Here is a 17,331-nt window from a genome sequence, read left to right as displayed (position 1 = left end):
AGTACAAGTTGAATTTGGCCAAGATTTCGGCTATAAACAAGAAGGCAGTCGAGGATCTACTCCAATATCCTACTGAAAATTAGTGCAGAGCCTATCAAAGCACAAGGTGTTCAACCTACATGGTAGATAATAACATCAGTGAGTCTTTCAATTCAAGTATTTCTGATGCTAGACATAAGCCAATAATTTCAATGCTAGAGGAGATTAGGATGTTGGTAATGAGTAGGATAAGGGATAGGAAAGTTCTTGTTGATCACTGGAAGAGTGAATGGTGCCCTAATGCAATTAAACTGTTTGAGGCAAATAAGGCAGCTAGTATGGATTGTAATGTTCTTTGGAATGGTGACTATGGCTATGAGGTAGAGGAGGGAGAAGAAAAGCACATAGTATTTATAGATACTAAGAAGTGCACTTGTAGGACGTTGGATTTGAGTGGTATCCCATGCCCTCATGCCATATCTGCCTTTCACTCAAGTCAGTTTGTCACACCCCAATTCTGGAAGGAATAAACTATAATCGAGGTGCAACTAATTCATAGAAATAAACAAGGAACAACCTTGTTAAAACCCGAATAAAATAACAAGTCGGGCTAGTCCCCTTTGGATCACAAGTTTAGTGTCATGCTTCTGATAACCAACATTTAGAATGAAATACTCGTGAACTAATAGTCTCGGCTTAACAAAATATATATAAAAGTTGAGAGTCTAAGCTCGATAAGAAACATAATTCAGAATTTACATATAGGTCTTAAGTCAGAGAAACAAAAGACAAAAGAGCTAGTGCAACAGCGGAAGACAAAATACAGAGTTGAACCCTAGCCTCAGCTCTGCCCCGTCAGCACCGACCAATCAACCTGAAAACATTTGAAAGTATTTTTGGGCTAAGTACTAATGTATTTAGTGGGCTAGCATTTTTGTAAACATTTCATAATCATAAGAGCAGTTTATCCAATCATAATTGACATAACTTAGAAGGTTTTAAATTGAAATAACTTCTAAGCATGTTAAAACATTTCATAGTATTACGCGCAATTGTCACACTCCCTTTCCGTTACTCGCTTCTGATCCCGGACCTTTTAGCCACCGGCGGATCCATTACTCCTTCTTACTTGAACCGAGGGCGTAACCCAGTCAAGTTCCCATTTGGGACCCAATGCTCCGGAACACATCCCGTCGAGCACCCTTATAACGCCTCATACATGATTAGTGCCTGAATGGAGATCAACCCACCGAGTCAGCTAATAGGTGTACACAATTCCCAAATAACGTTTTAGGTCATAAGAGAACCTCGATCGATCATGAATTGCGAGCCTTAAACAGAGCAGAGTGCACAAAATATTTTATCGAATAAACATTTTTCATTTCATTGAAACATTTAAGCTCAATAGCTAAATCATACATTTGGAAAATAAGCCCACCTGATTAGGCAATGCCTGTCGTTTATTCTTAACTTTGGATCGGAAAAGCAGCGCTAGTCCTCACAATCTACAAAGCCTACACGAAATCTATAATCTTAATAGGTCTCCTGAATTAAATCTTAAGTCGTGGTGTAGTGCTCATCATCCTATGATTCACTTAGCCGGGTTTTCAAAATTTAATGAATAAGTAATTGAAAACATTTCTCTTGAGTTAAGAACACCAACAATATTCTTACTCATCTTTCTTTTGTAATAGGAATTATAAAAAACCAATTAAAACATGATGCAATGCATGACTCCAGAAACTGAACACGAACAACAGCCTTAAGTTCATGCAAACTCTAACATTTACACTTAACTCAACTGTCCTGTCAGAGAAATCGCAAGCCAGAGAAATCACCTAGCCAGAGGAATCGCCTAGCCAGCGAAATCGCCTAGCCAGAGGAATCGCCTCGCCAGAGAAATCACTCGCCAGAGGCATCAACTGCCAGAGGAATCACTCGCCAGAGGAATCAACTGCCAGAGGAATCACTCGCCAGAGGAATCAACTGCCAGAGGAATCACTCGCCAGAGGAATCACTCGCCAGAGGAATCAACTGCCAGAGGAATCACTCGCCAGAGGAATCAACTGCCAGAGGAATCACTCACCAGAGGAATCACTCGCCAGAGGAATCAACTGCCAGAGGAATCAACTGCCAGAGGAATCCGCATGCCAGAGCTGGAACGAACCCGCTGGAACGCCAGAGCTGGACTTCACGCACCAACTCAGCAAAAACAACACTCATGCTTCTCTCTCGATCTAACACTCCTCAAAACCTTAAAACTTAACTTATCATGCTCAACTTCAAACTTAGAACACAAAACTCAAGAAAACCCTACTATGCATTTCTAAGTTCACGCACAGCACAACCATTGTACAACCTACAATCTAACATGCTTGGTAAAAACAATGATAAACAAAGAACAAACCTATCATGCTCCTAAAACACAAACACAAGTTACATCGATTAACAAAATCGAAGAACAAGTGACGACGACGAAGAACATAGCCGGGCTGCCCCCTTGGGTTCCCTTGCTATGGTTCGAACCAACCTTAACTCCTTCATTAAACATGCTCAACATCTACCCAAGAACAACATACTAGAAACTCACGACGATCCGTCGTCGTTTCAAAAATAAAGTCGAGAATCGACGTTTTTCGACGTCGATGAAAATCGAAAAGAAAACCATGGAAACGTAGGTAGAGATGTTACCTACGTGAAAAACGTGATCGAAAAGATGATCGGCGCTCGTCTCAGTGCTCAAATCGGAGCTCAAAAGCTTGAAGAAGCTTTAATGGAGGGAGTATGTGTTCTTGGTGATTGTGTGTGTAAGAGAAAAGGTGGTGAGTGAATGGGAAGAGAAAGATCGGAGTGCAGCAAAGGATATATATATATTGAAGAGAGAGAGAACAGTGAGGCGGTGGTGGTGGTCGAAAATATCAAGGAAAGTGGTGGGTTGGGCTTTCATTTATGCACTCAAATGTGAATAAAACATAAGGCCCAACATGAATTAAATCCCAACATACCTAAAATGCTTGAATGCTTAATTAAATAAATATGCAACACATATAAATTAAATTACTAAATTTACAAATGCTTTTGTAAATCATTTTTGTTGGAATTAAAATAATTTCTTTTTCTCAATCCGGCGTGAATCATCTTAAATCTAAGTTCAAAAATAATTCTAATCATAATATAAATGGGCGGGGTGTTACATCCCTCCCTCCTTATAAAAATTTCGTCCTCGAAATTGCATATCTGGGTCATCTAGTTTGGATACTAGACTTTCATTCCACTCAACTCTTATGCGGCACTAAAACATACACGTACTTTATTCCCTAACAGCACGACATCGTTTAGCAAACTAGAAAAATTTTCCTCAAAATCTGGTACGTCGTTATGTCGTGGAAACTTGTCTCGTCCTCCCTTGAAGATTGAAGAGGGATCTTTCTCTTGTTAAAAGTATCGTGGTGCTGACTTAAGTAAGTCAACCAAATCAAGGATTGCGTCAAATTCTAAATTCTTAAAAGCAGCATATGAAAAGAAAGAAATAGGATACTCCAGTATTGAACAAAGTTATAATCGATACGTCGAGACATTAATCGTACCTGCCAGGTTTCCCTAATCTCCTGCTGCTTGGTGTTGGTTAAGGGCATAGGCCCTAACGTATCGTGGTTGCCCTTGATCTCCTCTAGGGCCTTGGTTCTGTTGCTGTTGGTTTCCGGGATTTTGTTGTTGGGGTGCTCCTCCTCCCTTCTTTGGGCATGTCGAGACATAATGCCCGGCCTCCCCGCAGTTATAACAGACGTTCATTCCTTTCAGACATTCTCCCAGATGGAGTTTTTGACACTTTGGGCAAGGAGTTTGAACCATTGCTTGAGGTTGTGGGTTCTGATATTGATTCTGATTTTGATTTGCCATCCATGGTTTCTTCCCATTTCCAAAGTTTCCACCAGTCCCTTCATTCCATTTTCTTTTTCCCTTACTACCATCTTGAGATGGTATGAATCCAGACTGTTCAGAGGATTTTCCTTTCTCCCTTGGCAACAACGACTCAATAGTGAGAGCCCTGCTCAAAGTTTGCGCGTAGGTGAGACCTCCTTGACTTGCTAGGGAAATTGCTATCTCATGACGCAGTCCGTTTCTGAACTTCTCTGCGTGTTTCTCATCACTGTCTACTAACGTCGGAGCATATCTTGATAGCTGATTGAAGGCCCTGTCATACTCAGTCACAGTTCCCGTTTTCTGTCTCAGATTATAAAACTCATTCTGCTTCTTCTGTCGGTAACATCCCGGTATATACTTCTCATACAATTCAGCCTTGAACTCTTCCCATGTGAAATCCTCCCACTGTTCGTCAGTCATTGTCCGCCTAACTGACTCCCACCAAAAGTCAGCTTCGTCCACCAACTGATAAGTTGCGCATGACACTTTATCCTCATCATCACAACGTATGTAGTTGAAGATCCGTTCTATTGCCCTAACCCATTTCTCGGCATCCGCGGGTTCACCCAATCCATCAAACGTTGGGGGTTTTTCCTTACGAAATCTTTCCTCAGCTGTGCGATTCGGTGCTACTTGTGGAATAGGTTCTTCAGGGATGAATCCCCTGCCGCGTCCGCGACCACGACCACGTCCTCCTCCTCTACCACGTCCTCTTAGCGCGTCTTCCATTCTGATTGACGGACGAGAATCAACAGACGAAGAGACTCAATCAGCATACATACATACATACATACATGTTGGATTTGTATACTGAAAGCAAGAACATTTTATGCTTGTATACAATGATTCCTGTGTTCACTATTTAATCTCTTATCTGATTGGGTTCATGATTGCATATGTATGTTCTTTATCTCTATATAAGTAGATTATATGGTGTGTTGTAGATCACAGAAGACCATATAGTTGGATTAACCTTAAGAGATATAATATGATCACAGCCGAAATAACTCTAGGACAAGTTATTGGTTTAGGCTGCGGTATAGATGGAAGTAGTTTGTCTTGACTACTTATCTATACTGGTACGTCATAACGTATTGATAGGACCACAGTGAGATGTATTCTTCTATCTGACTTAAGTGAAGAATCAAGATCTCGGTAACTTATAAGATCTTAATACTAATAAGATTTCATATATATATATATATATTGATTTGCTTATCACTTTGACTTACTATGGGTGAGAGTTATATAGTAACTTGAGTACTCTATATCTTGGCTGATAGTGGTTAATATATGATATTCTATTATCTGTATTAGTACTCGTATCCGTATAGGATAATGATATCCCCTTAAGGAGCTCAATAATGTTTATTGCGCTAAACCCTGCAGGTTGATTAAGTTCAGGCGCAATAATAAGGTTTGAGTGGTACTGCTTAAGGATTACAAAGAGATTAATTAATTTAGGCTATCAGAGCTCTAATTAATTAATGGATGTCGGATATTTTAAATACGAGGATTTAATAAGTCTAAATACAAGCCCCGACTCATCACCGGTAATAAAGGGGTAAGTCAATATCAGTTCTCTAGTGGAATGAACTGATATTTATAAATTAATTATGGTCTGGGCTGACCATTGATAAATTAATTTATTTGAGGCCCATCTTTATTCCTTGTATCTGGTCCCTGGACTGGCCCAATATCTCCTAGCCCAAGTAGGGCAGAAATCGCCCCATACACTTAAAACTGGCGCCCCATGTGTTTTATTTTATTATAAAATACGGCTGTCAGCTCTCAGGAAACACACTGATAATTATTAGGGTTTGAGAGCTGAGAGGAGGCGCAGGAAACGTTGGGAGCTTTTCTACCTTGGGACTTTCACAGTTCGTTGTCCATCCAACTGTGACACCCAAATCCATTTTAATTTTAAATGAAAACGCACGCGGAAAAACTATGAATATAAATAAATATTTAACAAGAAAATAGTGAAATAAATATTTATTTAAACATACTTTACTCAAAATAACATCTTTAAGAAAAACTGAATTTCAAAATATTTGATTCGCCATTCGACCTTCCACGCGCCTCCGGCCTTTAAAACCTGAAAATGTTTAATATGGGATGAGCATACAGGGTACACTCAGTGTGGGAACATGCAATCATTGTCCACGTTAATAAAATGAGAATCACATATGATCAATACATTCGTAACTGAAAGTCGCACGGTGGCATACCAAGGACCTTTCCGTCCTGGACCGATTGAGCCGGCCCCTGGCGACTGGTTGCAACCATAACTTTAACATGAAATCGCATTGTGGCATACCAAGGACGGTGAAGTCCTGGACCCATTGAGCGGGCCCCTAGCGATATAATTTAATGCAACTCACATATGGTAAACACATAATATTAAAATGGACAAAGATTAACCACAGCATGTACTGAAATAAATCCCACACCTGAATTTGAACTTGAAGGTAAACTTTGAGTAATTCAATCAAAAGTAACGTCCTAGTCGCGCCGCACCTAGTCAGATAAATTCAAATAATAAAAATATAAGGGCCTAAATGTGCTTAGAAAATAATTTAAAACTATAGGATTATGTAAAAAAATAATTGATCTAATGAATTTATTAGTAATATATATTTTCTCATGAAAATTTGGATTATGAAATGATTTAAAATGAAAATCCAGTTTAACTAGGGAAACATTAAAATGTGAAGCCCAGCCCAAACACCCAATTAAAAATCGAGCCCACCAATTTAATCTAACCTAGGGCCCAAGCCCATTTTCCCTTCACCCTAAATTAAACTCACACCCTTACATCTCCACAACATAACTCACGCAGCTTCACTCCCTCTCTCAACCCTCCTCCCTCTCCTCTTCTCGGCCTTCAGCCGCTGCCACCAGACGGCACGCCGCCGCCGGAGGCCGGCGGCTCTGCCTCCTTTCTCTTCCCCCTTCTTCCTATCTCCCTCTCACCCCTCACTTCTCGCCCTCTTCCTCCTCCCCTGCCTTGTTCTCGCCGCACCAGCCGCAGCCGCCCTCTCTCCCTTTCCTCACCTCTAGTCTCCCTCTCACTCTCTTCCACCGCACCCAACAGCGGCGTCCACCCTTCTCCGGCGACCCTCGCCGCCAGCCAGCACCACCACCCCGTTCCTTCCTCCTTCTCGCCGACAACAGCAGCAACTGCCATCGCCGTCCAGCCACCTCCTTCCTCTGTCCGATAATATCAGCACAGCAGCAGCCGAGGCCACCGCGCCGCCGTCCCTGTCTCCTCCTGCCAGCCGCCGAGGCGCGCAGCGCCGGCGGCGCTGTTCAACCGCACCCCCTGTTCTAGGCCACTAAACCCCTTTCCACTTCCTTCTTCTATTCCTTTTCTTTGTAATTAATAATATCTCTGTTCTATTTGATTTCCTTAGGGAAATTACAGAAAAAATGGATGTATGCATGTTTTGATTTGAAAACAGAATTCTGTTGTAAAATTTTGGTTTTTTGGGCAGAAAACGGAAACAATGAAGAAATCATTGATGTGCTGGAATAAAATTACATAATTTCTGCATAAGAATTAAAATTACCACTTGAATCGAAAGCAACAGAACAAGAAGTTGATTTGCTGGGTTTTGGTGGTGTGGTGTATTCAGAAAATGAAAGAGCTTAATAAGCTAAAATGAGGCGGTGGAATAGATAAAATGAATTCCACAAGATTGAGAAAATAAATTGGATGGCTGAGGAGAAAACTTGGCTGCCAAGAATTAAAATTTGTGGCTGAAAAGGAAAAATGAAATATGGCTGAAGATGAAAACACGTACATGCTATTTTGACTTCTTTTCAAAAATCAGTAATACTACTCAGGATAAATGAAGATGAATTACTAAAGATGGTGGGCTTTTAGTAAATGTTAGCCCATTAAAACAAATAAATAATGATTAAGGCCCCACAGAAAATCTGCAAATAGTTATTTTTGGCCCAAATATAACTTAATATTCTTGAGCATAAAATTTTATTGCTAAAGTCATAATATATAATCTAAATTTATTTATCTAACTAGGGGCGCGACTAAACATATTCATAAATTCGACTCATAGATATATATATTTATAACTCGAAACTTCAATAATTTTCAAATAAAAATTGCAAAGGAACTAAACGGTTTTGGGCTGTGACAAACCTACCCACTTAAAAAAAATTTCGTCCTCGAAATTTAACAAGTCATAGCTGCAATAATCTTCAACATAATAACTTGAATACTGAACTTTCTCATAATAACTTGCATAATGAACTTGAACTTTCTGATAATACTTCAATCATTGCAGCAAATTTCAACATACTTTCAACGTAAACAATTTATACTCATCCCCTTGAAAAAAATATTTGAAATATCTTTACCTTGATGTCGGAGCACGTAGAGGTCGAATGGATTTTTTTTTTTTCACACATGACTTTTAAAAATTTTATGTAAAATATTTTGCAGAGTCTACAGGAAAGTAGACCTGCTCTGATACCACCTTGTGACACCCAAATCCATTTTAATTTTAAATGAAAACGCACGCGGAAAAACTATGAATATAAATAAATATTTAACAAGAAAATAGTGAAATAAATATTTATTTAAACATACTTTACTCAAAATAACATCTTTAAGAAAAACTGAATTTCAAAATATTTGATTCGCCATTCGACCTTCCACGCGCCTCCGGCCTTTAAAACCTGAAAATGTTTAATATGGGATGAGCATACAGGGTACACTCAGTGTGGGAACATGCAATCATTGTCCACGTTAATAAAATGAGAATCACATATGATCAATACATTCGTAACTGAAAGTCGCACGGTGGCATACCAAGGACCTTTCCGTCCTGGACCGATTGAGCCGGCCCCTGGCGACTGGTTGCAACCATAACTTTAACATGAAATCGCATTGTGGCATACCAAGGACGGTGAAGTCCTGGACCCATTGAGCGGGCCCCTAGCGATATAATTTAATGCAACTCACATATGGTAAACACATAATATTAAAATGGACAAAGATTAACCACAGCATATACTGAAATAAATCCCACACCTGAATTTGAACTTGAAGGTAAACTTTGAGTAATTCAATCAAAAGTAACGTCCTAGTCGCGCCGCACCTAGTCAGATAAATTCAAATAATAAAAATATAAGGGCCTAAATGTGCTTAGAAAATAATTTAAAACTATAGGATTATGTAAAAAAATAATTGATCTAATGAATTTATTAGTAATATATATTTTCTCATGAAAATTTGGATTATGAAATGATTTAAAATGAAAATCCAGTTTAACTAGGGAAACATTAAAATGTGAAGCCCAGCCCAAACACCCAATTAAAAATCGAGCCCACCAATTTAATCTAACCTAGGGCCCAAGCCCATTTTCCCTTCACCCTAAATTAAACTCACACCCTTACATCTCCACAACATAACTCACGCAGCTTCACTCCCTCTCTCAACCCTCCTCCCTCTCCTCTTCTCGGCCTTCAGCCGCTGCCACCAGACGGCACGCCGCCGCCGGAGGCCGGCGGCTCTGCCTCCTTTCTCTTCCCCCTTCTTCCTATCTCCCTCTCACCCCTCACTTCTCGCCCTCTTCCTCCTCCCCTGCCCGCACCAGCTGCAGCCGCCCTCTCTCCCTTTCCTCACCTCTAGTCTCCCTCTCACTCTCTTCCACCGCACCCAACAGCGGCGTCCACCCTTCTCCGGCGACCCTCGCCGCCAGCCAGCACCACCACCCCGTTCCTTCCTCCTTCTCGCCGACAACAGCAGCAACTGCCATCGCCGTCCAGCCACCTCCTTCCTCTGTCCGATCAGATCAGCACAGCAACAGCCGAGGCCACCGCGCCGCCGTCCCTGTCTCCTCCTGCCATCCGCCGAGGCGCGCAGCGCCGGCGGCGCTGTTCAACCGCACCCCCTGTTCTAGGCCACTAAACCCCTTTCCACTTCTTTCTTCTATTCCTTTTCTTTGTAATTAATAATATCTCTGTTCTATTTGATTTCCTTAGGGAAATTACAGAAAAAATGGATGTATGCATGTTTTGATTTGAAAACAGAATTCTGTTGTAAAATTTTGGTTTTTTGGGCAGAAAACGGAAACAATGAAGAAATCATTGATGTGCTGGAATAAAATTACATAATTTCTGCATAAGAATTAAAATTACCACTTGAATCGAAAGCAACAGAACAAGAAGTTGATTTGCTGGGTTTTGGTGGTGTGGTGTATTCAGAAAATGAAAGAGCTTAATAAGCTAAAATGAGGCGGTGGAATAGATAAAATGAATTCCACAAGATTGAGAAAATAAATTGGATGGCTGAGGAGAAAACTTGGCTGCCAAGAATTAAAATTTGTGGCTGAAAAGGAAAAATGAAATATGGCTGAAGATGAAAACACGTACATGCTATTTTGACTTCTTTTCAAAAATCAGTAATACTACTCAGGATAAATGAAGATGAATTACTAAAGATGGTGGGCTTTTAGTAAATGTTAGCCCATTAAAACAAATAAATAATGATTAAGGCCCCACAGAAAATCTGCAAATAGTTATTTTTGGCCCAAATATAACTTAATATTCTTGAGCATAAAATTTTATTGCTAAAGTCATAATATATAATCTAAATTTATTTATCTAACTAGGGGCGCGACTAAACATATTCATAAATTCGACTCATAGATATATATATTTATAACTCGAAACTTCAATAATTTTCAAATAAAAATTGCAAAGGAACTAAACGGTTTTGGGCTGTGACACCAACGGTGAAAGTTGAGCGGGATACAGTCGAGAAGATCAGAACTGAAGTCTTTCGACACAATAATCAACAACCTGTGCATCCGATTTACAAGTAAGTAATTCCTAACACCTATGTGCAGCTGTTAAATTCATAGGAGCATGTTAGGATTAATCGTTGTATGATAAATTAATAATAACCAAGAAACGATCATCGGGCAAGCGGAACATTAATTCAATTTAATATTCCTTCAATTGGTATCATAGCCCAGGATTAATTTCTTGGCTCTATTATTAATTTATGTACGATTAATAATGTACGTTGTTTTTACTGCTGTTGTTCTTCGTGGTCTGTTGATTCGTGGGATACGTCGTTTGACGTTGTAATCGTTTTTCACCACGAGAAAATCCGTGGTTAGATTAGGATTTCAATTGTATTTGTTTTTCCGTTGTAAATCTGTAAAACTGAGGAACGAGACGAAGATGACGACGAATCAACGACGAAGAACGGTGTAAGGAGGACACGATGGGTATGGTGAGGCACGGGCTGCCGGCGCCGAGGGCAGCGCGCGCACGAGTGCTTGCGCGCCGTGCGCCGCGCGCGCCTGGTCAGGCTGCCGGGCTGTCGCGTGCTGCTGTCACCGAGATTACCAGGTGAGGCGAGGCGGGCTAGGCAGGGCGTGCGACGGGGAAGCAGCTGGTGGGGGCGGTGTGCACCCGGGGCCACGCCTGCGCGCTCTGCGCGCTGCGCGCCCGGCGGACGGCACGCTGCCGCTGCTGCCGCTGTTGTTGCCGCATGCAGCAGCTGCTGCCACGCTGATGTCGCCGTCCGCTGCTGCTGCTGGATGCACCGGAGGCCGAGCCAGGCGAGGGCTGCCGTGCCGGATAGCTGCTGCTCGCACAGGAGGCTGCCGCCGAGGGCTGCTGCCGGCTGTTGCTGCTGCTGGAAGCGCCGTGCGCTGCCGGCGGGCTGCTGCAGCGTTTGGGGGCGGCTGTGCGGTGGAGGGCGGGCTGCCAAGAGAGGCGGCGGCGCCTAGGGTTTTCCAAACCCTAGGTGGCCGATTTTTTTTTTCAAACCCTAGGGGGCCCAAACCCTAGTTTTGCCAAAGACGGGCCGGATGAAGTTTTTCGGGCCAAAAGTTTTGTTTTTGGGCTTTCTTTTCTGTTTTTATTTAAAATAGAATAAATGTTGGGATTCCACGACTGGGTCACGAAGAATTTTAATTCTTTATTACTGTTCTTTGCATGCCGTAGTTTTAATCCCTTATGCTCTTTACCTGTCTTTGTTTGTCTTTGCTTGTTAATATGCTTTATTAACTGCGCTTAGACAAGCATGATAATAGGTTTATCGTTTTCTTAAGCATGTTTTGGAATTCTGCGAGCATGTTTTACATGTTGTGTTCTAGAAAAGCATGATTAGGATTATGTGCTTGAGCATGAACAAACCTTTTGAATTAAAAAGACTAAGCAGTCTTAATAATTTTAAGCAATTAAAATTATTTTTAGACCTCCACATGCGGTCTCAAGACAAAGTGATTGAGAGTATGAGTAAACGTTCACCCTATCGTGGCTTACTTCATATTTGATTTCACAAGTTTGTTAAGTTGGGATTTCTATTAAAAATATTTAAATCCATTTAAGTAGTGGGAGTTATGCGGTAAACGTCCACCCTATCGTGGCTTACTCGTATGATTCTCATAAGTACTTTAGAGGATGGATTTTAAATAAGATAACCAAGAGGTTAAATTGGAAGCGGTATGGTCCTAGTGAGTATGCTAATTTCAAGAATTTAATACTCAAGGTTAAATTGTGGTCATTGCTTAGATATCATTTCAAGTACAATGTACAACTCCCCATCGGAGTCCCTTCTTGAATATGATATGGTCTAGTTAAAGTCCGACTATTAATTTCCTTTGTCAAAAGGTTAAGTTGACATGGATGGAAATTAAACGACTAGGTAAATAGTCTGGTTGAGAAAATCATGGTAAACGTTCACCCTATCGTGGCTTACTCATGAGTTTTCTTGGGCGGTTGGAGGTTTCATTAATATTGTTTTATCAAAAGGTTACAATATTATTGTTACGAATTATATGCTTTATGTTCTTACTTGTTTAAATTGTTTACTTTCAGATATGTCTATGTCTCCGATAATTAATATTCTAGCAAACAATCATCTCACCGGTCCTAACTATACCGAATGGAAACGCCACATAATGTATATTCTTGACGCTGACGAGCACAGTTTTGTGCTTACCACTCCACGTCCCGTGGCCTTAACAGATCAGTCAACTGATGCGGAACGTGAGGCGCATATGAGGTGGCACAAGTCAAATAATATGGCCAAGTGCTATATTATGATGACTATGTCGCAAACTTTGCAACTCCAGCATCAGGGCATGGACGATGCGACTACGATCATGTTAAATCTCTCTGAGGTTTATGGGGAGTCCGAGAGATCTGCCCGCTTTAACATGATGAGAGAAATCTTGGCATGTAAGATGAGCGATGACAGTTTTGTGCACGATCATGTCATGCATATGATAAATTTGTTTAACAGTCTTGATCTGCTAGGAGGGGGTATCGAAGGTGAAGCCAAAGTCGATATCATCCTCAACACTCTCCCCAAATCTTATGAGAACTTCCGTCTCAATGTCGTTATGAGCAAGGCCAACTATACTCTTAATGAGTTGTTGAATGCTCTAGTTACGGTGGAGGGAGTCATGGGCACGCGAAAAGGGAAAGAGGTTCTTGTAGCTGCCAAGGATCTACTTCTTCGTCGAAAGGCGGGAAAAAGAAGTGGAAAGGTCCAAAGGGCAAGAATGACAACGAAGCTAGTGGGAGTGGCAAGGCCAAAGTGGACGGCCCTAGCGGCGGCGTGAAGAAGTCGAAGGGAAAAGGGAAGTGCTTCAAGTGCGGCAAGACTGGGCATTGGAAGAAAGATTGTCCGATGCTCAAGGCAAAGGGACAAGGTACGTCACAAGTTTTAGTAACTGAGACATGTTTAGCTTCGTTTTCTACTCATTCATGGGTAGTGGATACGGGGGCAACTGATCATGTTTGTTACACCTTGCAGGGCTTCAAGCCGACAAGGGAGCTGGAAAGTGATGAGATCACCATCTCCATGGGCAATGCGTCGAAGGTCGCAGCTGTTGCCATTGGAGATTTATCTTTATGTTTTGGTGATGACATTTTAGTTTTGAGAGATATTTTATATGTGCCGGATTTTCGGCGGAACATAATTTCTGTTTCAAAGTTATTTTTGGATGGATATTCTGTTACTTTTGATAGGGGTGTCTCTATCATGAAAAATAACATGACTATTTGCTCCGGAATTTTGAACAACTCTCTCTATACTATTACATGTCCTATTAAGAATTCTGTCCATGTTGCATCTACATCACAAATCTGTCCTAATCCGAATAAGAGGAAATAGTATTCTCATGAACAATATACTCATGCGTGGCACCTAAGGTTAGGCCACATCAATCTAAATAGGATCCAAAGGCTCGTTTCAAATGGAATCTTGAAAGACTTTCAAGCCGTTCCATGTAGAACCTGCGAATCCTGTATAGAAGGAAAGATGACAGCAAGGCCTTTTAAGGCTAAGGGGAATAGGGCCTCGCATGTGTTAGAATTGATTCACTCTGACTTATGTGGACCGATGTCCACAAAGGCTCGTGGAGGGTATGAGTATTTCGTCACTTTCATTGACGATTACTCAAGATATGGGTACATTTACCTACTTCAACGCAAGTCTGAATGCTTTGAGAAATTCAAAGAATTCAAGGCGGAAGTGGAGAAGAGATTGGGTAAATCTATCAAGTCATTGCGGTCTGATCGCGGTGGCGAATACCTCGGAAATGATTTCTTGCAATACTTGTCAGATTCTGGGATTACATCCCAATTGACTGCACCAGGTACTCCCCAACAGAATGGTGTAGCAGAGAGAAGAAATAGAACTCTTTTGGAAATGGTACGATCAATGATGAGTTATGCATCGTTGCCTATTTCGTTTTGGGGATATGCCTTGGAAACAGCGACTTACTTGCTGAATCTAGTACCATCCAAGTCTGTGCCTAAAACTCCCACTGAACTATGGTCAGGGCGAAAGCCCAGCTTAAATTATGTGAGGATATGGGGTTGTCCTGCATACGTGCTTGACAAAGAGGCAAGGAAATTGGATCCTAGATGCGAAGTAATGCTGTTTGTAGGATATCCAAGGGAAACGAAAGGTGGTTATTTCTATAATCCTAAGGATTAGAAAGTGGTTGTTAGCACCAACGCACGATTCTTGGAACAGGATTATATAGATAAACACAAGTCTAAGTCCGAGATTATCCTTCAAGAAATCGAAGGCAATGGACAGGCGATTCCATCACCCCAGCCAAGTGTGCAAGTGAATGCACCACAGGATACTGCACAAACCATTGTCACAGCTGTACCACCACCGCTTCGTCGTAGTGGGAGGGTTGTAGTTCAACCCGATCGATTTATGTTCTTGGGAGAGTCTTCGGATCTTCTTCCTGTTGATGAACGAAAGGATGTCGACCCTGATAACTATAGACAAGCGATGAAAGATCTGGATGCAGATTCTTGGTACGATGCCATGGTTTCTGAAATAGAATCCATGACTACTATAGATGTATACGAGAAAATTGAACTACCTGATGGCTTCGAAGCTATAGGTAGTAGGTGGGTATACAAAAGAAAGTGAGATTCAGATGGCGAAGTCGCAGCTTTTAAAGCTAGGCTGGTGGCGAAAGGTTATACCCAGGAACAGGGTATAGATTACGATGAAACCTTCTCGCCGGTTACCATGCTTAAGTCTATCCGAATACTCCTTGCCATAGCAGCCCACATGAACCTTGAGATTTGGCAAATGGATGTCAAAACCGCTTTTCTAAACGGTTTCCTTGAAGAAGGAAGGGACATTTATATGCAGCAACCCAAAGGGTTTGTGAAAAAGGGCGAAGAGCATCTTGTTTGGAAGCTGAAGAAGTCCATTTATGGACTTAAGCAAGCTTCGAGGTCATGGAACAAGCGTTTTGACGAGGTGATTAAATCTTATGGATTTAATCGCTGTGAAAATGAAAGTTGCGTGTACCGTTTGGATGCCGATGGCGACGTGGTTTTTCTTGCACTTTATGTAGATGATATCCTCCTCATTGGCAACAATGTTGAGCTATTATCGGACATAAAGAAGTGGTTATCCGAACAGTTTCAAATGAAGGACTTAGGAGATGCAGCGTACATCCTGGGGATCAAGGTTGTCCGTGATCGCCAGAAAAGGATGTTGAGCTTATCTCAAGCGACCTACATTGATACTGTGATTGCTTGTTTTAGCATGCAAAATGCCAAGAAAGGCTTGCTACCTTTCAGACATGGCATTCCTCTGTCTAAGGATATGTGTCCTAAGACGCCTAGTGAGGTTGAGGAAATGAGGAATATACCCTATGCTTCCGCCGTAGGTAGCCTCATGTATGCAATGCTTTGCACGAGACCTGATATTTGCTATGTCGTTGGCATGGTTGTAAGATATCAGTCGAACCCTGGACCAGGACACTGGACTGCGGTAAAGCATATTCTCAAGTACATGAAGAGGACTCGAGATTATAGGCTAGTTTACCAGTCAGACAGTCTATCTCCTTTGGGTTACACCGATTCGGATTTCCAGGCTGACCGGGATGAGAAGAGATCTACCTCTGGATATGTGTTTACCTTGGGAGGTGGAGCCGTATCATGGCGGAGTGCAAAGCAGAAATGCATTGCAGACTCTACCATGGAAGCCGAGTATGTAGCTGCTTCCGAAGCTGCTAAAGAGGCTGTATGGTTCCGAAACTACCTCTTGGATCTAGGAGTGGTGCCTAATTTGCCTAAGAGTATCATAATTTATTGTGATAACTCGGGTGCAGTGGCAAATTCTAAGGAACCCAGGAGCCACAAGGCGACAAAACACATAGAGAGAAAGTACCACATCACACGAGAAATCGTAAGTAGAGGAGATGTGCTAGTTGAGAAGATTAATACTTTGGAGAACTTAGCTGATCCTTTCACGAAGAGCTTGCCGCAAAAGGCCTACGAGAAGCATGCTCGAGGGATGGGGCTGCGGTTGATGCCACCCACTTAGAGAAAAACTTTCAGTATAAGTGGGAGAAGAAGTGAAGTGTGAAGTGGATGTTGTAATAGCTAGTATTTAGACACATTGTATACTAAAAGTTTTGCTTTAGTGACTACTAGAAAAACGCTCATAGATAACGGATTTTATCCGTTATCTATGAGCAAAAAAACCGTTATGTATAGTGGTGTTATCTATTCTATACGTCATACACAACGGTTTCAAAACCGTTATGTATAGTAGCATAGATAACGGTACGATGCGTCATACATAACAGTACACATCCGTTATCTATAAAGGTTATACATAACGGTTTTTCACCGTTATGTATTAAGATTTTTCCGTTATGTATTAATTTTTTTTTTTTTTTTATCATAGTTAACAGTTTTTTGCACTTTTTATAACGGTTTTAACCGTTATCTTTGATAGAATACATAACGGTTTTTCACCGTTATGTATTAAGATTTTCCGTTATGTATTATTTTTTTTTATCATAGTTACAGTTTTTTGCACTTTTATAACGGTTTTAACCGTTATCTTTGATAGAATACATAACGGTTTTTTGCACTTTTTATAAC

General features: G+C 41.2%; 1 protein-coding gene and 1 long non-coding RNA gene across 2 annotated transcripts; both read right to left on the bottom strand.

The window, feature by feature from the left end:
* Window positions 1-3,579: 3,579 nt before the first annotated feature.
* On the bottom strand, window positions 3,580-4,632 carry LOC131008093 (uncharacterized). Its single transcript, XM_057934993.1, has one exon. The coding sequence runs from the start codon at window positions 4,630-4,632 to the stop codon at window positions 3,580-3,582; it is 1,053 nt and encodes a 350-aa protein (XP_057790976.1).
* A 1,375-nt stretch (window positions 4,633-6,007) lies between these two features.
* On the bottom strand, window positions 6,008-10,210 carry LOC131011466 (uncharacterized). The gene is made up of 3 exons (XR_009096938.1): window positions 10,072-10,210; window positions 8,963-9,029; window positions 6,008-6,423 (listed from the first exon to the last, which is right to left on the bottom strand). It is a non-coding gene; the product is annotated as an uncharacterized LOC131011466 (long non-coding RNA).
* Between the last annotated feature and the right edge of the window lie 7,121 nt (window positions 10,211-17,331).

The sequence above is a fragment of the Salvia miltiorrhiza genome, chromosome 2 (assembly GCF_028751815.1).
Source record: "Salvia miltiorrhiza cultivar Shanhuang (shh) chromosome 2, IMPLAD_Smil_shh, whole genome shotgun sequence".
NCBI lineage: Eukaryota > Viridiplantae > Streptophyta > Magnoliopsida > Lamiales > Lamiaceae > Salvia > Salvia miltiorrhiza.
Note: the sequence above shows the minus strand (reverse complement) of the source record. Positions and strands in the feature narration are given on the sequence as shown.